The sequence below is a fragment of the Stegodyphus dumicola genome, chromosome 2 (assembly GCF_044657685.1).
Source record: "Stegodyphus dumicola isolate Sdum_Otavi_A_Nest chromosome 2, ASM4465768v1".
NCBI classification, from domain to species: domain Eukaryota; kingdom Metazoa; phylum Arthropoda; class Arachnida; order Araneae; family Eresidae; genus Stegodyphus; species Stegodyphus dumicola.
Genome location: NC_140769.1, coordinates 235,453,971 through 235,477,839, shown reverse-complemented (window position 1 = coordinate 235,477,839; position 23,869 = coordinate 235,453,971). Strand labels below are relative to the sequence as shown.

The 23,869-nt window shown below is 32.6% G+C and overlaps 2 protein-coding genes across 2 annotated transcripts in view; one reads left to right on the top strand and one right to left on the bottom strand.

The window, feature by feature from the left end:
* The window catches only part of LOC118179278 (programmed cell death 6-interacting protein-like), a 117,187-nt gene extending 116,941 nt beyond the window's left edge, over positions 1-246 (bottom strand). The window contains exon 1 of the mRNA XM_085811905.1: positions 5-246. Coding sequence (XP_085668031.1) covers positions 5-210 — 206 coding nt within the window. The 5' untranslated portion in view covers positions 211-246. The remainder of the gene's footprint in view (positions 1-4) is intronic.
* Positions 247-478: 232 nt separating this feature from the next.
* Positions 479-23,869, top strand: part of Hibch (3-hydroxyisobutyryl-CoA hydrolase) — a 49,281-nt gene continuing 25,890 nt past the window's right edge. The window contains exons 1-5 of the mRNA XM_085811906.1: positions 479-657; positions 841-880; positions 12,877-13,008; positions 21,703-21,787; positions 23,201-23,284. Of these exons, the coding sequence (XP_085668032.1) occupies positions 626-657; positions 841-880; positions 12,877-13,008; positions 21,703-21,787; positions 23,201-23,284 (373 nt within the window). The 5' untranslated portion in view covers positions 479-625. The remainder of the gene's footprint in view (positions 658-840; positions 881-12,876; positions 13,009-21,702; positions 21,788-23,200; positions 23,285-23,869) is intronic.

The window sequence follows — 23,869 nt, the reverse complement described above, 5'->3', positions numbered from 1 at the left end:
ATACCTTGTCATAACATCCAACGAATTTTCATGCTTATCTAAGGTCCTCCAAGTAGAATTCATTCTCAATTTATTTAGTTCATTTAGAGCATCGTCGTAATTAACGGGTTCATCCGCTGCAACACAAAAACTAGAAAAGACAGATTTTAATGGTTTTACCAAATCTATTTCCGATGTTTTCTTCAGAGGTACCGCTATGAAGTTCGCCATGGCCAGAGACTTTTAATTGTGAATTGCAAAGTAAACTGCAAAGAGCTACGATAGCGATGACTGCATTAATCACGAGGCGCTTATTCATAAATTGAATTAATTCGTTCAAAAATACATTTCTCGTCCGTAAACTATTTGTTAAATTTTTGCTAATTTCTCGTTTATATGCTTTTTAAAATATTCTCCATGAAAGATTTTAAAATTATTTATATTTCTGTTGCTTTATTGAGGATTAGCAACTTAAAATTTAGAATGGCAGCATCTGATAACTTAAAGAAAATAAACATGTACTGAGTGAAATACTTTATTGCCCTTTAAGAAGTCGTAATCTCCTTGTCAGATCTTGCGAAATATCACCCTTTAATTTTAAACCACAATATAACATTTGTGGCTCCTAAGATTAATTAATAGCACCATGATCACAATATTATCTATCTGTACTCGAAAGTACGCTGTTTTTAGATAAATAACTTTCATTAACATGCAGCTTCATACTATTGCTTATAACCATTTCTTATTAGTTAATATTATATAACCATTTCTTACTAGTTAATATTGTACTTTAATGTAAAGTTGCATTATTTTTAATATCATCATATGTGTCATTAAATTTCTCGTATTTCTTTTCAGTTTGAGCAGAATGCCAAGGGTTGTAGTAGATACATGCCGGGTAGGTATTTTTAAATTTATTTCTTCGTTTCTAATTTTTTGCTGTGTGTGACTCATCTTATTTGTATAATTACAAATTTTTCTAGGCATTGTAAACTATTTAATTATACATCTGCATGTATTCACTTTAAAAAAAAGTTCGAAATATCTAGGTAATAGAAATATGTATATATAGTTAGCTTAGGTATAATATTATAAATGTTTAGGTTGCATTTATGATTTATGTACTGTAATTAAAATTTTTTAATTTAAAAATTATTTTCTGCATGTAGCATCAATTTTAAAGTTAATTTAACACAATATGTTCAATATAATATATATTAAGAATATTAATGCATGTAATTATTTGGTATTCTTGTTTTAAAATAAAGCACTTCCAAAGTGATGGTTGCATAAATGTTAAGAATTAGTAGTTAAATCATGTATCTTGTTGTAGCATTGCAGGGATTTGTTATGGTATTGCTATGGGAAATTGGGTTAAAAGAAGAAATCTTATTTTCTTTTTATTTATGGTTCTGGAATGCAACATATAGAGCACCAGAATTCATAATTAAGTGATTTTATGTAATATATAATGAAATATCTTACAATGAGTTCATTATAAAAATGCAGGAAGACAGCCTTGGAAATACATTTTCGTAACTTTTCATTGAGGATTCCAATAATCAGAAAGTACCTTTTTTTTTTTTAACCTTGTGTGTTCATTGTGTAAACTCTGACTTAAATTGGTTAATTTTGTTTCATATTTTACACATATGTGTGTGTATATATATATGTTACGGTGAAAGACCGAAATCTGGAGAATGTCGACTGTCACCGGTGGATGTCAACATTCACATAGTCGCTTGGTGTATGTCCGAAATATTTTCCAAATACTCTTATTTCTGACTTACACTGGTGAATGTTGAACATATAAGAATATTATATTTCCTTCTCCGTAATTCATTCGTGAAAAAATGCACTTGAGACTCAGAATAAGAACTTAAAACACACAGTACATTCAAAATGAGAAAAGAAAATAATAGAAGTTATAAACTTACCAAATTATGTGATTCAAATCTTATTTATTGCAAACAACTTAAACTATTATGACACTTTGAATTGCACAAGATACCCTTGCTTTTAGTACTGCATTTATTTGTGGAACACTTCCTTTTGGAATGGTAGCGTGTACATATACTCCTCTCTTTTCGACCTACACCAGAGCGTATCTGTGATTGTCGACATACACCGGTGAGGGTCCGAATGTACAAGAATGTAAAGAAATATTCGATCTTTCACCGACGTATTTGGTGAATGTTGACATTCTCCTGTGAAAGTCGACATTCTGCAATTTCAGTCATTCACGGTAACATATACACATCATATTTACTTATTGTATTCTCCCCTTTTTGTAACGTATTTTATTGTACAAAAATCAAGAGAGAAACTTACACGAATAATTTAATTTCCAAAAGACTCAGTGTGAAAACATTGTTGCCCATTGCTACTCCCTAGGCTTCAAATCATTCAATGCTGTTGAAACTACTTTCTGCATCATCTGCTACTTGCAAGTTACTGTTTTTGTCACAGTTCTGCCTATTTTCCCATGTGCAGTGATCTCCATAACCATTAAGAGCAGTTTTTTTAAAGCTTTTAGATATCCCAGTTTTTTAAAGCTCTTCACTATAATTGTTTCATCAGTCTGAGTACTTGCAGCCAAAATCTATGAGCAAGTCTGTTAATAAGACAAAAGTAACTGCTGTGCGGATGAATCTATTTTAAAATTTAGCTGGGTTCACTTTTTGAAAGTCTTGAGGAAGTAGAAAGTAACGTGAATATTTAACAAATTTTCAAAACCTTGTGCTAAAGTAAGAGGAAGAATACAATAAATATGATATATATAAATAATGTAGAACGTATGTAAATAAGTAAAATTTCAAGCAGAAAACATATTTTTTGAATAACGAAAGATCAGTGAAAACTAAAAGATCACCAAGGCAACAGCTGATCTTTTTCTACTCTTGCATATAGGTCGAGCAAATTATCTTGCATCTGCCTGTGGTTGCCATCTAGTTTTGAAAATGTGGCCTAAACATTGCGCCCACCATTGAAACACAGTTTCAATTAATTACCATTTTAAATGCAAATTTTTTAAACATAATAGAATGCAAACATTTCTGAAGCTGCTTATCAAAATCATACTCAAGAGGCTATATGAATTAATAGTTTGTATCGTACTTAAGATTTTGTTTTATGGTTTCATAAAAGGCAAAACCTAATGTTCGTAATAGCAAAGCTTAATGTGTCTGAGTTCTTTGCGTGCAGTTCATGCCGTTACCTCATGAATCTTACCATCACTTCCAGGATGGTGTCTAATGACTCTTCCCATACGCCACAACAGTGGTGGAATGTTTTCTTCTTTGAGTAAAACAAGATAGTTGACCTTAAAGTCTGAATCTATATTGTTAGTAATTAACGATCTAGCATGTTTTGAAAGAAACTGCAGTAATTCACTCAGGGAAGGAATTTTATCATCTGTAATTGACCGCTTCCACCAACCAGCCTCTTGTAACTGGATCTAATTTAAACTGCACAATAAACATGAGAATAATGTCTGCTGTATTTTCAATTTTCACATCCAAGGACTAATCTCAAATATTCTTTACTTGAATCAACTAGTTTCAGAATCTGAGCATGAGATTCACGAGTTAGAGAGGATAAATTAAAAATTTTTAATCCATTTAAGCTAGCAAAATTCAATTGATTTATTTCATCTAGTTTTTTTTTTTTTTTTTTTTTTTTTTTTTTTTTTGATTAAGCTTTGAAACTTTCCATTATGAATATAGAATATAATCAAGAACACGAAATTGCATTAAATGAATTATGAACGATAAGCCAATTAAATGCACAAGATCATATTAAATGAATTATAAGCTATAAATCAATTAAATGCATAAATTGCATTAAAGAAAATATGAACTCACCACAAGTTGAAAAAATCACAGTAGAAAAATAGCTCCCCACAAGTTGAAAAGAATTGCAGTAGAATGTGAACTCAACATATGTTGAAAGAATCACAGAAGAATATAATCCAGTGAAATGGAACTAAGTGAATTTTGTTGAATAACATCATGAATTAAATTGAAAATTCACGAATACATAGGTCTTCCACCTCGATGGACCAATAAATAATGTAAGAGCATATGTAAATAAGTAAAATTTCAAGCAGACTGTATTCATGAAAGCATATTTATTGAACAGTGAAAACTAAAAGAAGATCGCCAAGGCAACAGATGATCTTTTTCTACTCTTGCATATAACTCTAGCAAGTTAATTTGCATCTGCCTGTTGTTGCCATGTAGTTTTGAAAATGTGGCCTAAACATGTATACATAAATAATTAAATGTAAGGAAGAACTATTAAGAATCCTGCGCCTAGGCTACAGTAATTTAATTACACATAATTTTAATTAAAGGGGAAACTCTTATTAATGTTCTTATGTTTCAAATTAAATTATGAGAGCTTAAAAAAAGTAAAAGAATTACAATTTGAAGTTTAAAAGAGAAACTAGTTTGCTAGACAATGAGATCTTGCTGGGTTCAATATACGTAGATCCGAAACACCGAATTTTCTTGGATGATGAACAAATTAGAAAGGCAAATAAAGCCATCAATGAACTTTCATTAAGAATGAAATTATTCTCGGAACAATTGGAGAATTTGAATCAGGACAGTCACACTGCAGACATTGCAATTGAGTCTCTATCATCCTCTTGCAGTGATGAATTAGGTTTTGAGAAATATTTTTTAATTATATTGAAAAGGCTAAGGCAAAGCGAATGAAAATAAAGAACCAAGAGCCTTTAGATATAAAAATGAAAAAATACAAACAAGATTTCTACACAGCCTTTGAAGAAATAGAGAAATATGATTGCGCTTGCAAGACACCTCTTTTAGAACTTATAAAAGTCTATCCTGAAAAGGTAAAAGAAGTAGCCCTAACAGTAACAGCTCTTCTTCCTACTCAAGTTAGTGTGGAAAGACTCTTCTCAGCTCTGAAGTTTATCAAATCGGATCTCTCGCCCTCTAACAAAGAAGATCTTGCCGAAGCTATAATGTTTCTTAGAAATAACTAATGCCAGTTTTTCCATTACGTAATAAATGCTAATTAATATAAATAATTAGCTATGTCATCAATTTTTTTTTTTTTTTTCTGTACCATCTATTAATTCTTTCATATTAAAAAAATAAGCTGTAACCCATGTTTATATGTTTACATATACCAGGTGGCTATAATTAAACCGACAGTGCTCACTGTGTTCTGTAACGCGATCTATTTGCAAGAATGATGCCACATTTTGTAGGAAGATTAAACAAGATGGGGGACAAAGGATTCCGCGAAAAAACAAATTAGTTCCAAAAGTCACCACTAGGGGAATATTTAGCGCTGTGTAATAGAACATAGAGTGTTAACAAATGCAAATCAATACGGAAATTACCTTTTATTTTGAATTCAAATGAGGTTCAATGTGGCTGCCATTGTTGTGGACCACATGTTGCATTCTATGCACAATATGCACAACAGCAGAAAGTGACACGTCTGCAGGAATCTCCCGTACAGTCCGTGATATTTTATCCTTCAATGTAGCCAGGTCCTGGACCACTCTTTGATAGACCTTAAGGTAACCCCATAGCCAGAAGTCGCATGGGGTAAGATCAGGCAACCGAGGTGGCCATGCAGTTGAAAAGTAGCGGTTAATGACTTTTTCTGTTGTGAATTTCTGTCGTAGCATCTGTTGCACCCGTACAGCAACATGTGGAGGGGCTCCATCTTGCATGAAAATGATTTCCCCCAGGCATTGTCTTTGAAGTGCCAGAATGACAAAGCTGTTCAACATGTGGCAATATTTCTCTCCGATAACAGAACAGGTTTCCGGTCCTGTCGGGGTAATGTTCTCATAGAAGAATGGACCTACAATAAATTCCGCTGTGAACCCACACCAAACAGTTACCTTTGGTGAATGTAAGGGAATTGCTGTGGCTGCATGTGGTGGTTTGTCATCCCAAATTCGGCAGTTCTGGGTATTCACAGTTCCATTGAGGTAAAAGTGGGCCTCGTCTTCCCCTAAGATTTTCCACGGCCAAGCATCATCCACCTCCATTCTGGCAAGAAAGGTGAGAGCAAAAGTCAATCGCTTATCATGGTCGGGGTACAGTAACTTCTGTACATGGCTGATCTTGTACGGATAGAACTTGATAATCTTTCATAAGATTTTCCATACCGTACTGTAAGAAATATTCATATTCCGAGCTACTCCACGAGCGCTAGAGGTGGCAGCAATATTGTCTGGTCCTGGCAACTGCTTCGATTGTATCCTGTGGTACAGGTTTTCATCCTCTGCCTGACTGAACCTTCAGAGAGCCTGTTTTCTCAAACGTCGCAACCATTGCTTTTAGCCCATTAACTGACATAGGAATGTTACCTTTACGCATTTTTTTTGTGCGTTCTAAAAGCACGAAGAGCGTCTGACGCGTTGCACTGGTTGAGGTAAAAGAATTTGACCAGTAACGCACGCTCGACTAAAGAAGGAAACATTGCACATAAACTTTCAATCCGATTGATTCGAAACGTAACACATTGCCTTTTAAAACCCAAGCAGCTGGCACTGTGCAAATGGATGTAACGTGAAATTTGAATAAAGAACTTCTTCTGCTCAGCGTACGTGATATTGCAGATCACGAGACTTTTTCGGTGCTTATGTAGATTTTACGTTTTTTTAAAAGTGTTGCCATATTGCACTTGAACTAAATCAGAAAATGTGCATAATAAAAGGTAATTTTATTCTGTATTAATTTGCATATGTTAACACTCTATTTTCTATTACACAGCGCCAAATATTCCCCTAGCGGTGACTTTGGAACTAATTTGTTTTTTCGCGGAATCCTTTGTCCCCCGTCTTATTTAATCTTCCTACAAAATGTGGCGTCATTCTCACAAATAGATCGCACTACAGAACACTGTGAGCACTGTCAGTTTAATTATGGCCACCCGGTATATATATGAGGAGTCGGAGTCGGTCATTTTCTCTACCGATTCCACAGCCCTGTTACAAATTCATAGTTTTTAAGTAATGTTATTTTTTTTTAAATTTTAAAATGCTTAAAAAATTTTTTTATAAGTATTAAATAGTAAAAGTCAAACCGGTATGGAAAAATTGCTTTACTAGCAATGGCCAATAGTAGTGGCCAATATTTTTTCATTAAGTATTTTTTTTAATATGGCTGTAATGATCATTAACAAATTTTTATCACAATTTGTGCATTACCACTACTATTGGCCATTGCTAGTAAAGCAATTTTTTCATACCGATTTGGCTTTTACTATTTAATACTTGTAAAAAAAAATTTCTAAATCTTTTAAATTTTTTTTAAATTTAATATTACTTAAAAATTACAAATTTGTAAATCGGAATTTATTTAAACTTCAAATTGTAATTATTTTACTTTCTTAGCTCTCTTAATTTAATTTGAAGTATAAGAATTTTAGTAGGAGTATTCCCCTGTAATTATATATATATATAGTTATGAAATGTTCAGGCGCGGTTAGATAGCTTCCCCGCAAAGCAGGTTTAGGGTTGCCACATTTGGCAAGAAATCACCCATTCGGCGACAAAATTGGCGATATGCCATGTACAGATGGAGAACCTACTGGAATGAATTCTTACTGGTTTAGTCCAGAATTTTCTCAAATACAAGCCAAAAGCTATATAAACCCTGCTGGTATGCAGAGAGTGAGTGCGAGATAGTTGGTGTCTCGAGTTAGTCAGTCTGTGCAGAGTCAATCGAGTTGACAGCCGGGCAGCAAGTGCCAAGTGCGTCGTCGAGTGCAAAGAGTCTCTTAATGTATCGCGGTTAGTGCATCATCGAGAAAGTATGTTGAGCTCTGAGAATGACTGAACTGAAGAGTTGGGAGCTGTACTCGCTGTGTTGTCGAGTGCGAGTTATAGCGTAGAGAGTCTCGAGAGTACGTGGAGTTCCGAGAACGACTGAGCAGAGTCGGGAACTGTACTCTGGTGCTTTGCAGTGAAGCAAATCTGCATGAACCCTGTACTTTTGACCGTGAAATAACATAACAATATTATATAACAATTTTTTTTAATACCTATGAATTTAAATTTTTGGTCTTTGAGAAAAATTGGTTCTAAATTTCTTACTTTGTCTTTAGATATATGTATACATAAATTAAAAATTTTGTAATCAACGCATTAACTTTATTTTGAAATAATCCTCTCTGTTTTAATTTGAGTGTTTCAAATTCCTGTTTAAAAAATAGTAATTTTTTATAATAAATCGTTTTGAACTGCTTCATTTCAGAACTAATCCTTGTCAAATTATTTTTCATAATGATAACGATATGGGCAATTGTTAAATGCTTCAGGCAGTAACAGTTTCAAATTTGAGAACATAAACTTGACATTAACCAATAGGGATAAGTTTAAACTGAAACTTAATCATTCTGAACCAAACTTTTACATTGCATTTCCTGTTTCCTTCTTTGTCTAACTATATTTCTGTTGTTGCTTTTCTTACCACAAGGTCTTAAAAATCTGAAATTCATTCAAGAATGAGCATGCTTAGCATCAGTTTATCAGTGATGCATTAAAAATATATTTCAGATGTGAGATTGGACATGAGTGCAACTATTACTTTATGCATCGGCTTTCGACATCGACAACAGTGCTGTCAACATCCGCTAAATTGTTTCACTTATATATGTATGTTATATTTCATTGGTTTCACATTACAGGTCCTGAAACTTTCAGAACGTGCTAAATTCTGGAAACAAGTTGCATAAGAATTTTTCAGTTTCACCAAGAAGTATTGCCATTTTCATATGCATTCTTTTGCTTGTATTTTAAGTTCCAAACATTTATGTTGACATATCATGATAATTTCTGTTTTAAACTCAATATTAAACTATGCATTTGTGGGGGATTTCCGCAATGGAAGAAAGTAAGATATCTGCCGGAATACCATATTTTCTTACAAAAAAATCTTAACAATTGTATTGAAGCTATTTTTAAAGCAATCCTCAAGAAATTTCCATCAGAATAAAAGAAACAAATGCTTGCCAAAACAAATTCATTCATTCATTTTCAGGATGAATATCTAATAAAATATAAAGTATGTATGCAAGAAAACCTGTGTAGGTTATAGACAAATTTTTGTAATTACAAGTTGTTGTTCTTTTCCATCTGGGGAAAATTACCAAAGTGTGCCTTGATTGCACTAATACTCTGGTTCCTTTATGGGGAGGGAGAACGTAATTAAGATTTTTGACCAAAATACCTTTCAGAACATTAATTCTTATAAACTTCAGGATTTCATATAGGCTATTTAGTAAGATAGTAATTAAGCAATATTTTTATAAATTTTGATTTGCAGATGTAGCATTTTCATAATGAATTGAATAATTTGCAGATGTAGCATTTTCATAATGAATTTCATTGGGCACAGCCCAATGTAGCTCATGCATGTGTAAAAGGTGACTAAAATTGGTACCCATTGTCCGGGGTATAGCTGGGCACCCTTGCCTCCAGGGAGTTTATAAATTTGGAGACCTGGACCTCCAGCTTGGGGGTTGAGCGTAAGGCCAATCCCCTTGCCTCGTAAAAACTTCTGATTCAGAAATCTCAAAAGGAATCTTCCGACTAACACATTCCTGATGACCTGGCTTGAAATCGGATCTGAGATTTGGGATATGGAATATAAGAATTTTATATAAATGCAGAGCTTTGAAAATGCTTACTGATGTTTGTATCAAGTGTAAATTAAATATACTGGCCATCCAAAAGATGAGATGGACTGACAATGGAGTGATTGATAAATGTCATTGCAGTGTTTATTTTAGCTGCCATGATAAAATACATCAGTTTGAAACTGGTTTTATTGTTGTTAAACAAATATGAGATAGAATTATTGAATTTGAACCAATGAATGAGAGAATTTGTAGGCTATGTATCAAGGGTAAGACACATAATATTTCACTTATCTGTGCCCATGCCTCCCCTGAGGATAAAAGGAATGAGGAAAAGGATAATTTTTATAACCTTCTTGATAAAACTCATTGTGAATGTCGCTCAAATGATATAAAACTTATATTGGATGATTTTAATGCAAAGATTGGTCACAGTACTAAAATGTGTTTGTGGGAAACCACATTCTACACAGGGAGTCAAATGAGAAGGGTATTAGACTTATGAACTTTGCCATTTCTGCTATGATGATTGGAAGTATAGCATTCAAGCATAAAAATATACATAAAGTCACCTGGAGATCTCCAGATGGAAAAACTCAAAATCAAATAGACCACATACTGGTAGACCTAAGACACAGAAGTAGACCTTATAGATATGCACATTCAGAGGTGCGAATGTGGATTTTGACCACTTTCTAATTATTTTGAAATTGTGCTATAAGATAGGCATATCTAATAATAAAAGGAGGGAACAAAAATTTAAAAAGCTTGATATTAAACAGCTGAAGAAAACAGAGATAATTGAGAAGTATAGGAGAGAATAACAGAATAAATTGTCGACAAGGGGGTAAACCCGACAGCTGAGAATGCTTGGCAAAATCTAAAGAAAGTTGTTGTTAAAGCATCTGAGAATACATTACCAGAATACCGGAAAAGCAAACATAATCATTGGTTTGATAAGGAATGTAGTGAGATTACAAAAAGGAAGAATGATGCATATAGACTAATGATTCAAAGACATTGCATTAGAAATGCAGAGGAAAGGTACAAGGAATTAAGAAGAGAGGAGAAGAGAATTCATAAGAAGAAAAAGCGATTGTACCTGGATGAAATTTACAGAAATATTGAAAATCTAAAAACACAGAAAGAAGCTAGGAAATTTTATCAGCTGATAAATAATATCAGAGCTGATTTTAATCCCAGAATAATAACTTGTATGGAAAAAAATGGAGAAATCATCAGAGACATGGAGGAAGTTCTGGTTTATTGGTGTGGATATTTTAAGGGTCTGCTTTCGGGTAGAGATAGAGAAGAAGAAATGATTACTTATAACATGCTTATATACTATGAGTTGTGAATGGGAGGTTATGGAGCATAGTCCACCAATTCTGTATGACAATTAAAAAGTTAAATAATAATAAATCAGCTGGATCGAATGGCATGAAGGCAGAGCTTTTAAATATCAGTGAAACGAATTTAAATAAAGCAATCCATTATTTAATTTGTTGCACATGGACAGAGGAACAAATGCCCACTGAGTGGGAAAAAGGATCTTTTTGTCCTATTTATAAAAAAGGAGACAAGCTAAAATGTTGTAATTACAGAAGAATTACCTTACTGAATTCAGCATATAAAATCGTCTCCATTATTTTGTAAAAACAATTGCTTACATGTACTTCTAATTTTATTGGGAATTACCAGTGGGGATTCCAGAAGGGAAAAACAGCAACTGATCAATTGCATTCTATTAGACAAATCTTAATATTTAAATAATCAATAAAGAATATAACATTAACACCTACCACCTGTTCGCTGACTTTAAAATTGCCTGTGACAGTATTAACAGAGAAAAACTACTTGAAGCGATGTTAGAATTTAATATTCTGAAGAAAGTGATAATCCTTACAAGGATGACTCTTAAAAAAGTGATATGTAGAATAAAAATTTTAACATACCTTTCAGAACCTTTTTATACTGAGAAAGGATTAAGACAGGGAAACTTACTATCTTGCCTACTGTTTAATATAGCTTTAGAAGAGACCATAAGAGACTTTGGAATAAACACAAGTGTAACCATCTTGCACAGAACTATTCAACTGCTGGCTTTCGCCAATGACATTGATATCATTGGGCGATCAAAACGATCTGGACACATTGATCACAAGTTGCAATGATGTAAAATTGAAATAAAGAAAGAATATTTATGGCTAATTAGATGTTACTACAGCCTTAAAAAACTTAAATCCAAACTAATCAACGTAAAAACTAAATTAAATTTATATGAAACTTTAATAAGGCCTGTTGCCATTTACGGAAGTGAATGTTGGATACTTAACAGAGCAGAGAAAGACCTCATATCAACTTTTGAAAGAAAAATCCTAAGAAATATCTTTGGACTCATACATCAAAATGGCATGTGGAGAATTCTTTATAATCATGAACTATTTGGAAATATGGTGAAACTGATATTGTGAGAATCGTAAAGTCATCTCAAATCAGATGGCTTTGCTATGTGTTTAGATATGATGATGCATTTCCAACCAAAAAGATAATCTTTTTGAGAACTGAGGGAGTAAGACGAAAATTAAGACCACCCACTTAATGGATAGATGATTTTGAGCAAGATTCAAGGTTAATTGGAGTTAACCGATGGAAGGCTATTGCAAAAAATGGGGTCAGGTGGAGGAAACTTGGAGAGACAGCCTTGGCTCTGAAGCTTAGAAGCTGTGTCACTCACTAAAGCAATTTTGGAGTAGAATTTCAGTATTTATTAGCGACAAATGATTGTCGTTTAAAAACATTTAAATCTTTTGCTTGTATAGTCTCGTGATGAATAAAAATGTAATGTTAATATGTGTAAAATATAAAAAATTTAAGTTATCTAATTATTCATAAAAAACCAAATTTTGAAAGTGCTTCTTTAATCTTCAATGATTTTCAGGCATTTACACCTAATTTAAAAACCTCTATATTAGAGAAAGGAGGAGGGGATGGTTTAACATAATGAAGCAATGAAATAAACAATTTTATCTTATAAGGAATAACTCACCCCTTTTTTAAAAAAATATCGGAAAAATGTCATTGTTTCTTTTAAAAACAAATTTATGCAGGAGCAAAAAATGTTCTGTTCCAGAAGAATTGTTAACTCAGATATTTTTATATTCAATTGTAAAAAGTCACAGCTATTTATTTTACTAGAAAATTCAACTTAGATTAATTTTGATTGCATCTTTTGAAAATATGTTTTATATTTTTTAGAAATCTATGAGCACAAACAGTGAAGTGATATTGGAAACTGCTGGTAACAAAGGTGTTATAACTTTGAATCGACCTAAAGCTCTCAACTCACTGAACCTTAGCATGATTCGTACAATATATCCTCAGTTAAAGGTATTTGCTCTTACCACTTATTATCTTTCTATCTGTATTTCTTTTGAATTTGTAGATGGTAGCTGAAAAGTAAAATGTTATTTGTGTATCTTAATAGCCACTAGTTTTTGCCTTGAACCTTGCATCACCTTGGATAAAGTTACTGAATTTTTACTGCTAACAGATGAACTTTGGCCTCATAAATAATGTTAGAACACAAAAATTTATTCTTCTATGATATTTATTTGTAAAGCATTCAACTGGAATGCTCGTCAACTATTATACTTAAAGTATTACATAAAAATATCTCAGTTTTATGATCTTATTTTTAAAAGTTTTTTGAGAATTTATATAATTGCAGCTTTTGAGATGGTATTATCATGACAATGGCATGTTACAAGACAGCTATTGAAAGGAGCACATTAAATTCATTATTTTGTATTTCTGTTTTTAGTAGTTATATGTATTGCATGCAGTATAACATTGACTGTTAGAAGTTCTAAAGATTGTCAATGGATTGCCATGCCATGCCGATTTAACAAGCATGCATAGCTCACTAGTAGTTGCTGTGAATGCTGGCATATGAGTCAATCTTCAAACAAGTTTATCCTACATATGAGGGATATACTTGCTTCAAGGCAGTGTTCTTACTGGAAGATAAATTATGAGTGTATACCAGGAAGAGTTTTTACATACTGATCAAAGAGGAAACTGGCATTATATACAATGTCTGTGGTACCATCCTGTTGAAAGTTAATTCCAGGGAGCTTTGGTAATAGCAGTAGTAGATCTTTTGATTCCAAAACTTTACTGGTATGCTCTTCTTGGCTGTTCACATTTCCCACAATTCATAGAAGGTAGGGGATGTGAGTTAAATATAACATCACCCCAAACCAGTGGTCGGCAAAGTGCAGCTCTAGAGCCGCATGTGGCTCTTTGGATCCTTAAGTGCGGCTCTGATACAAATATCCACAGAAGGCGCAATAATATTTTCATTTAAAAACAATTTGGTAAGGAAAAAATTACATCTTATTTTGATAAATTAAAATTCTTCTATAAATCGAGAACATGTATAATTTTTTGTTTGAGTAAAAAGATAGATAGGTAATTAAAATTTTATATTGTTGTAAAAATAAGTAACGAACATAGAGTTTAATTTTATTAGTTTTCGCAAATGGAAACATGAACCATGTTCAAGCTACCGGCATGCGCGTGCATGCTTTTTATAAAGTAGTGAAGGTACAAATTGGCATCACAGAGCAGCAGTTGCAGTGTGAACAGTTTTGTCCTATCTACCGTGTCTGCCGTTGTTCTGTCTTATTAAAAAGTTGCTGTATTTTTTAATCTAGCTGCACATTTTACAGGTATTTTATACGATTTTATTACACCTGCTATGTATGGTTGTGGTTCCGGTACAAAATTTGTAATCGATTTTTATACGATTTTATTACACCTGCTATGTATGTTTGTGGTTCCGGTACAAAATTTGTAATCGATTTTTCAATAACTTCTATTCGTTCAAATGTTGGAAGTTTTCTTCCATTTTTGGTCGTTTTAAAAGTTTTGTTATTCTGATGATGAAAAAAATTATTTTTTTCTTTTTAGTGCAGTTACATATATTAATAAAATTGTATTTTTTAAAAAGATTTTTTTAAATGTTTATTTTCATCAATTTAATAATGATAATAATTTTGTACTGGGAGCTTTAGAAAAAAATATATTTGGAATATTTTTATAGGCATCCCAATTAACATGGCTACCAAAAAAAGCAAAGAAAAACAGAAGATGAAAACTGCAAATTTAAAGTTGAGTGGACTGAAAATTTTGCGTTTATTTAAAACTTGAATGGACTTCCGACATGTCTTATTTGTAAGGAGAAATTCGCGCATAACAAGAAGTCAAATTTAGAGAGACACTTTACAAGAAAGCACGCGTCATTTAGCACTAAATATCCTACCGGTGATGCAAGGAAGAAAGCAGTTGAGGAATTTCAGAAGAGTCAAGAGTCGTCAATTTCTATGTTTAATAATTGGATGCAATCTTCCAGCAATATTAATATGGTAAGTTTTGTTTGTAGCCAAGAGATTGCTAAAAGAGGAAAACCATACACAGACGGCGAATGCATAAAAAATTGTTTTATAAATGCATAAGAGCTATTTTGGGATTTTAAGAACAAAGCAGATATTCTGAAAAGAATTAAAGAGTTACCATTGTCTGCCAAAACCATTAAAGATAGAACAATTAAAATGTGTTCGAATATAACCATCCAGCATATCGAAGATCTGAAATTGGTTTCGGCTTTATCAAAAGCAGTTGACGAGTCTTGTGACATAAATGATACAGCTCAAGTTTCACTTTTTGTAAGAATTTAGGATTATTGCCATTCAAAGGTCAGATGCATGGAGAAGATATCGCCAATGCTGTAATTGAGTGTATGGATAAACATCATATTCCCCTTGATAAAATTCTGTCGATTTCAACAGATGGGGCCAAAAGTAGGACCGGCGTAAGAAAAAGGGTTGTTGCTATTTTGAAAGAAAAAATTAATCACGAGGTACTTGTTTACCATTGTATCGTTCACCGAGAAGCGCTTTGTGCGCAAACATTTCCGGAAGAAATTTGTAAAGTTATTGAATTAGTGGTTACCATTATCAACTCCATTTTAGCTAAAGCTATAATCATCGCCAATTCAAAGAATTTTTATTTGAAATGAAGAGTGAGTATGCTGATCTTCTGCTTCATAACAAGGTACATTGGTTATCAAGAGGGAACGTTTTAAAACATTTCGCTTCCCTTTTTTTTTTTTTTGGAAATTAAAGCATTTCTCTTTGAGAAGGGCGTTCACTATCCAGAACTGATGGACAATCAGTGGATCTAAAACTTTTATTTCATGGTAGACATTACGTCTCATCTAACTCAGCTTAATCGTAAACTAAAAGGGAAAGGAAACTTATTTTTTTTCGATGTAAGAAGAAGTAATAACATTCGAAAACAAATTATCCATTTTTGCACAGGATTTTGAAAGGGAAACATTGTTTCACTTTCTGAGCCTACTGAAGCATCGCCATGAAAATAATTCCTCTATTGATAAACACCATTTTAAAACAATAATTTTAAATATGAGGGAAGCATTTCTCAGCTGTTTTCAGGAATTTAAAAACAGCAGAGCAACTTTAGCATTTGTCAAAAATCCTCTTAATGCTACGATAACCGAGTTGAAATTTTCTCCTCTTGAAATTGACATCGGTAGCTTTGAAATCCAGTTGCTGGATTTAAAAAACAAGGAGATATGGAGTTCTAAATTCGAACGTCTGTGTGTTGAATTAGAAATATTGGAGAAGAAAAAATGTGATCTTAGTTCACAACTTTGAATGACTAGTTCTGCTTTGAATGATCTGGAGAAGGAAGACATGATCATTTTCAATGCTTGGAATGGTATTCCTGACTCTTACAATCAGCTGAAAAAGCTCACGTTTGCTGTTCTTTCCCTTTTTGGTTTTACATATATATGCGAATAATCTTTTTCAAGTACGAACATTATCAAGAGTAAACTGAGAAGTCATCTTATTGATGAGAACTTGGAATCATGCCTAAAATTAAAAACAACAATATACAAACCTGACTTACTCAAACTTTCCAAGGTGATGTAAGCACATTGTTCGTATTAATAAATATTTATTAAGTATTAAATTTAGTTTTATTTAGTGTAATAAAAGTTTACTAAACAAGCAGATTTGGCTCCCAATTTTTCTTAAAATTGTTGTAAAGTTCATATTTGGGTAATAAGTTTGCCGACTACTGCGCCAAACCATAATGCTCTGTGTTGAGAGCACTGTGATAGTTTGCAATAATGTTCCCAACGCTGTTCAACAATGTAGCAGCAAATGAAAGTTTACTATCACACATCCAGAGGTTGTACTAAGATTCATCAGAAAAGGTGATTTGTGCTTTTTGGTGACTTACTGTCTTTTCTCTTTGCACCATTAAAATTGGTATTTATGGCAAGAGAAGATTTGCATTAGTAGATGCTGAATTAACATGCTTTTCTGCAGCAGTTGTTGGCAAATATCACCTGATGTTTCTTTGTATTCTGTTATTATCATAATGTGATGGATGTTGTAGTATGATCCATCCATCATGTCTGTGTTCATCAAATGTCTTTCTTCCCATTCTGCTGCAGCCATAGGCTTGCTAATTTTTTTTTCTTCCTCTGTACAGTGGCAGTGTTATGTATATGTTGAGACAATGGTTAAATCATCTCCCACCATATCTTTATGTACACATAACTATTTTGTCATTTTGCCCAATGCATTCAGCGATTTCATGGTTTGAGAATCCACCCTTTCTCTGTTAATTTTTTTTTATTATTCTGTTTTTTGTTTACAATTCCCCCCCCTGCTGCATGTATTTTACACATGCAAAGCAAGAAAAATTAAATATACTAATTTATTCTTCAGGATATAATTCTTTATGGGTCTTTTCTCATACCCATCAGATTAGGTGAGGTAAATTTATTCGAATACAGCATACGAGAGCTATCTGCTTAAGAGGGCTTCCTTTGTGGAGGACTTTTTAGCAGAAACTAGCTCATGTTTATATTGCAAGCCATGAAATGGAAAGCCATGCAGTTTAGCCCATTCTGTGGGATTGAACCTAAGTCAAAATCCGAGTATTTAGCAGTCTATTTGACCACTGACTAACTAACTGGTCTAACTATTCGGGTACTGACCCACCAGGTTTGCTCTAAACCAGACTGCACGTACATGCTATTTATATATACAGTTTAACCTGTAATCATTTGCGTTTTATGTGATAAAAAATTCATCCATTAAATCTCTGTTCAGTATAGTGACTCTTTCTTGGTCTTTCAATTTGACTGAATAGCTGTATGAAACTTCTGAAAAACTATACTTTATAGAAGTTTATTTTATATTTGCTGAGAAATAAAAGCTTTGAAAATACAGAGTTAAAATATTATAATGTTTTTTAATATATCACTTAGAGTGAGCAAAAATTTCTGAACTAGTTAAGTTTTTAAAAGTTTCCAGAATTTAATTTTGTATTTCATAGATTGTGTATTGTTGTGATAGAAGTATAAAATTTCATTATTGGCAACATTATTTTCATTTTGTGCCTTTTTTTATGAATATCAATAAAAAAGCACAATTTTGTTATCAGTTATTTTAGAGAGGGTGTTTCCACATTTTTAGAAAAATTTTAATAAACAATTTTTTTAAAAAAAATTTTGGAATAAAAATTTCTGGCAACAACTTGTTATTTGAAATGAGATATATAGTCTGCTACTTTATTTTTTCAAATTATTACATCAAACAAGCTGTAGACTGAATGATATGTTTTTGCACTTTCTAAAAAACAAAATTTCTATTCCATAATTTCAAAATGTTGAGAAATGCATGGTATTAATATTTCTAAGTGCAAATTAAGCAACATTATTAATCAAAAAGGGAGAAACTATCAGTCATAACTTTTAAATGGAAAGAAGACTCCAAAGGAAAACTGAAAGTGGTACATAATGTTTCAAATGTTTCTATAGTTAAATCATTGGTAACAAGAAAAAGTGCACTGACACAGAAATCAATTGCAGAGTTTTTAAATACATCTATAGCTACAATAAATAAAATAATATAATAAGACTCATAAGCTATTTTGCAGGAGATGAATAAAAATACCTTTTGACCCTTAAATAAAGCATGGGTTTTTTCTAAATGACTGCAACAAAAAAAAAGGTATATTTATTATTGAAGATGAAGAGAGAAAATGTATACAAACCCATCAGTGTAAAAGAAAGTTTCAGAAAGGGATTCTTGATTATTGCAGGAATATATTACAGTGGGGAATTAAAAATAAGAAGAGTGGGAAAATGTTTAATTCAAGTCAAAATGTTATCAAGAGAAAGTTTCGCATCTGACATTTACAGAAGAAATTCCTTTTCTTTATCCCAGGGACTTCCAGACGAAGCAGCAAGTTGTACTTTGAAAAGTATCACTGGATTCCTAAAAAAAAAATAATAAAGACTAATTCATGTATTTCATGTATACTTTTTCAACGTATTCCTACTCTGCCATTTAACCTATAGACTATTGTGCCTTTCGCCTCTTGCAAATAGCTCTTTCTAAGTGCAAACCCGCCACAGTTGATGGACTCTGGAAAATAGTGGAAGAGGAATGGATATCAGTACCCATGAAAATTATACAAAAAAAAAAAATGTATCATGGAAATCATGATGTAGACTTATAGTCAGAAAAAAGGCTATCAGATCAAATATTAAGAAAAATCCTCTTTACATATTAAGTGTTAATTAAATGGCCCCAAAATTGGTCTGAAAATGTGTTAACAATCTCTTTATTGCATCTTTTTAGCTAGTATAAATTTTTTTGCCAATTCTATAAACATTAAATATTATAAGATCAGATGGGAAAAAGCTATTTAACTGTTAAATCTGAAAGAGAATATGTATGGAATATGTTTCGAGCATATGTATGGTTTCCCTTACTTATCTGGGTAATGTTGATATTTGCAGAAGTTCATTTGTTATGTATATCTAGATACGTATGCTCAATATACTTCATTCACCTGGCTGGAAGTGACATAGTAAAATTTTAAAGTAACATATCTCCTGAGCATAGATTGACATAGCTTCCAAATGGTCTCCTGTGTTATTTCTTGCCAAATTTGCTCCAATTGTTGGGCTAGCTCATCAACATTCTGTAGTAGATGCACTCGCCTTCCCATCATATCCCAGACATGCTTGATGGGAGAGAGATCTGGCAATCTGGCTGGCCAAGGAAATGTTTGACAAGCTGTAAGACAGCTCATAGCAACACGTGTGGTCAGGCATTATCTTGCTGAAAAATAAGGCCAGGGTACTGCAAAAGGAACGGTAGCAAAATAGGTCTCTGAATATCTTAGACATACCTCTGTGCTAAGTGTGCTTCTAATGACAACTAGAGGGGTCCGGCTATCAATGGAAATGGCACCCCAGACCATAACTCCTGGATGAAGGCCTGTGTGGCATACAGTAGTGAAAACAGGATTAGCACGCTACTCTGGGCATGGCTTTGATAATCGTCACGGCACAGTTGGAAGTGGGATTCGTCACTAAAGACTATATGGCCCCAATCAGCGTCATTCCAATCTGATCGAGCCAAGCACCACTGTAATCTGGATCAACAGTGTGCAGGTGTGAGTGACAGGCAGTGTAAAGGTTTTTATAAACGTAGATTTCGCTCTATCATCCGTCTGTATATGGTCATAATGGACACTCAGTTGCGGGTCGCACCTCTGGTGGTTGATAGTGATGAATCAGGTACTGTGACAGCTGATCTGACAATCATTCTGTCCTCCCGATCCGTTGTGGCCCTAGGTCAACTGCTACCATCATGACACTGAAATCTGCCATTGTCCATCGATTCTTGCCAGTGTCTTTTAATTGCCGCATCACTTCGACTCGTATGACGAGCGATGCTCCGATTTGCTTAACCTGCCTCTTTCAATCCAATGATATGATCTCTTTGAAACTCTGACAGCTGCTTGTAATGAGCTTGAATTCTGCAGCAAGGCATTTTTTTCAGTCGTTGAAAGGTATCCTATATCACAATGCAACAAATTTTTTACAACAGTTCAAGAAGAGCTCCTTATATACATCTGCTGGATGTGCAGTTCAGATGTGCTGGAGATTGCACTATTCATTCATTGGACACCAAATTTTAATCATTTGCTTATTTGTTCAAAACATTTAAGCATACAACATTTCAAAGCAATTGGATAATTCTTTTTTTTTTTTTTTTTTTTTTTTTTTTTTTTTTTTTTTAATAATAATAGAGTCTATTCAGTAGGCATATGAGTAAAAAGTAAGGGTTTGATATCCATTTCTTGTTCCATTTTTTCCTAGGAAATTAACAGATTTTGATGTTTGGCTTCTTGATTTGTCTTGATGCAGTTCTGTTGATTGATGCCATTGTGGGTAAAGAGAAGGTATTTAATATTTGAAAACTGGGTACAAAATATGTTCCTGATAATATGTGGAGTTGATCTTAACAGTTTTCTGCACTCTCTTTAATTTTTATTTGCTGTTATATCAAAAACCTGCAACAATCATAAATCCATTTGAAAAATTTTCTTTAGATTCTTTGAAGATATTTCTAAGATTTTTTTTTTTTTTTTTTTTTTTTTTTTTTTTTTACATTAAAGTTCTTTGCAACACTTGCTTGTGGAATAATGCTTTTGGAACAGTGTTTTCACTTGAAGCCAAACTTTGATCTTTTTATCTTTCTTGTTGACAGTATTGCCTATCGTAGCTTTAGATATCGAAAAACCATGACTTTTACAGGATATTTTAATAACTAGATATGAATAATTTTCTTTGGGAAGAACACAAACATAGTTTTTCATCCTTTGCTTCTTTAAAAGTGCCATTTTTCATGATAACAAGACTGTCAAGTAGCAGACAATAATTATACTTTCAAAAATAAAGTTGTAGTTAAAAAATAATTTCCAAGCAGACGACTTTGTTTTATAACAAAGCAAAATCATCTAAAAAAGTGTGTGTGTTTATACATACATGCATATCTGAATACAGTCCTGGCAATAGAAAAGTGCCAATTTATTTAGTAAAATAATTTATAACTTATTTTGTTTTTGAAGTATTGCTGATAAATTATATTAAAATTTTTATTAAATTTTGATTATTTTTAGGCTTGGGACTCTGATCCTGAAATAAAAATGGTTATTGTAAAAGGATCTGGAGATCGAGCATTTTGTGCTGGAGGTGATGTGAGAGGTAAAATTTAGTTCCTTGTCACTCTGTTATGCATATACAGAGTTTCTAAAATTGCCTTAAAAAGACATGTTTAAGGTTTTGCATTTTGTCAGATGTATTTCGTTTAATTAACTAGAATTTTAGTTTTTCATTAATCTCAAATGCATTGAAGATTTATTGTTTTGTGTTGAAGTTAATGTATTAAAAGAAACATTAATTATATTCTTATACTGTATGTAGTTAAAGCTATAATAAATATACGGCGAATGAAATTGTGCTATCAAAGAATAAAATAACCTTGTAATAATATACAGTCAAAAGTCGTTAATCCGGACTCGTCGGGACTTTGGCGATTCCGGATTATCGATTTTTCCGGATTATAGATCATCAGTTTCAATCTCATAAGATGGCATGCAGAAATTTTAAAATTAAAAATATGAAACTGTAATTTATGAAATAAAGAACAATTATGATCTAAAGAGTATCAAAATTTACAAAAAAAAAAAAAAGCTTAATATTTATTTGTTTACTTTATTAAACCTTTCTTTCAATGTAAGTTGTTTAAGTTGCTTCGTTTTATGTGATAATACTTTCTCTTTAATTCTATAAACAGATATACTTTCTTGTTCAGTTGCTTACAAAGTTCTGCTGTTCAAGTCCCGTAATTGCTGTGCCGAGAATACCTACTAACTTGTCAATCGAAATTTTTTCGTTTTCACTAACCTCTCTGTCATCTTCTTCATGTCTTTATCCATTTTTTGCAGCAATTCCACTTTTTGTTTGATGGACATCGAAATATACTTTCGTTTTGTAGATCCTTTGGAAGCTCCAGCATCAGAAATTCTATTTGACATAATCGAAAGTTCAAGTTTACTTTTATAAAATTGCTCTGCAGTCTGCAAAAAATAATAAGCCGGATCCAATTCGAAGATTAAGGAACAACGCAATCATCAACATTAACTGAAATAGATAATTAGATAATTTTAGCTTATACCGTCCGTCATACATTAAACGCACACGCGAAAACGAATTCTGCACTTGCGCACACACATATGCGCAGTCGTAAAGGTCTTATGCGCACACGTAAAGGCCTATGCGCATGTGTCAACGCGGCGCATGCGCAGAAAGTTTTTAGCTTTGAGGTCCGGATTATGGGTGTCCGAATGAACGACGTTTGACTGTATACTATTTTGATGTCGTGAATGTAATAATTTTAGGTGTTGTAGGTATTTTTAACTGAAATAGTTTTATAATTATGACAGTTATAGAGGTAAATGCAAACTTTTATACTTAAATAAATTATATTTATACTTATTAAAAATATACTTCTTTAAAAATTATGTAAAAGTATGAGTTTAGAAAGCAGTGTCTACTTCAGCATGTGTGTTTCTCCTCTGTATCGTAGGTTAACATGTTCTGTCTCCCGTTTGGCAGCACTTGTTGAAGCTCATAAGGCTGGGAACACAAGCTTGGCTGAGGACTTTTTTCGAGAAGAATATCAACTCAACAATCTAATTGGTAAGTTCATAGTAGTATATATTGACCTAATAGATATATGATAATTTACTTTAATCTTACTATTTATATAATTCTGTAAAATGCTTTTTGATAGCATACTAGTGATCATAGTCCTTTTACATGCTCATTATTGTGTGGCTTTGAAAGAATTACTCTCTAGTTAATTGTTATTCATGTTTTAAATTAAGTGGCAGTGATTGGAAGCCCTCCTTTTTGCCTTGTATTGCATACAGGATAATGTCTCCAATAGTTTTTTATTGCTAAGATAAAACTATATATTTTTTATTAATTTTTTGCCTAAAAAGCTGTATTGATATTTGATATTGAAAATGTCATGACAAATGTTAAAAGGTAAATATGAGCTGAGGCTTCAAAAGTTGCACCTTGTGGAAGTTTCATGAAAAGAAATTCTGATGATTTGTTTCATGATTTTTCAGTAATATTGAAGTATGCACTCTTAAAATGTATTGCATAGACATGGCATAACAATCTTAACTATACTAGCAATGCAAGGAACTATGCATGACTAGTTTTATATAGGATTGTAATAATAATTTTCTTCAAATATAGTGTTATATAGGATTT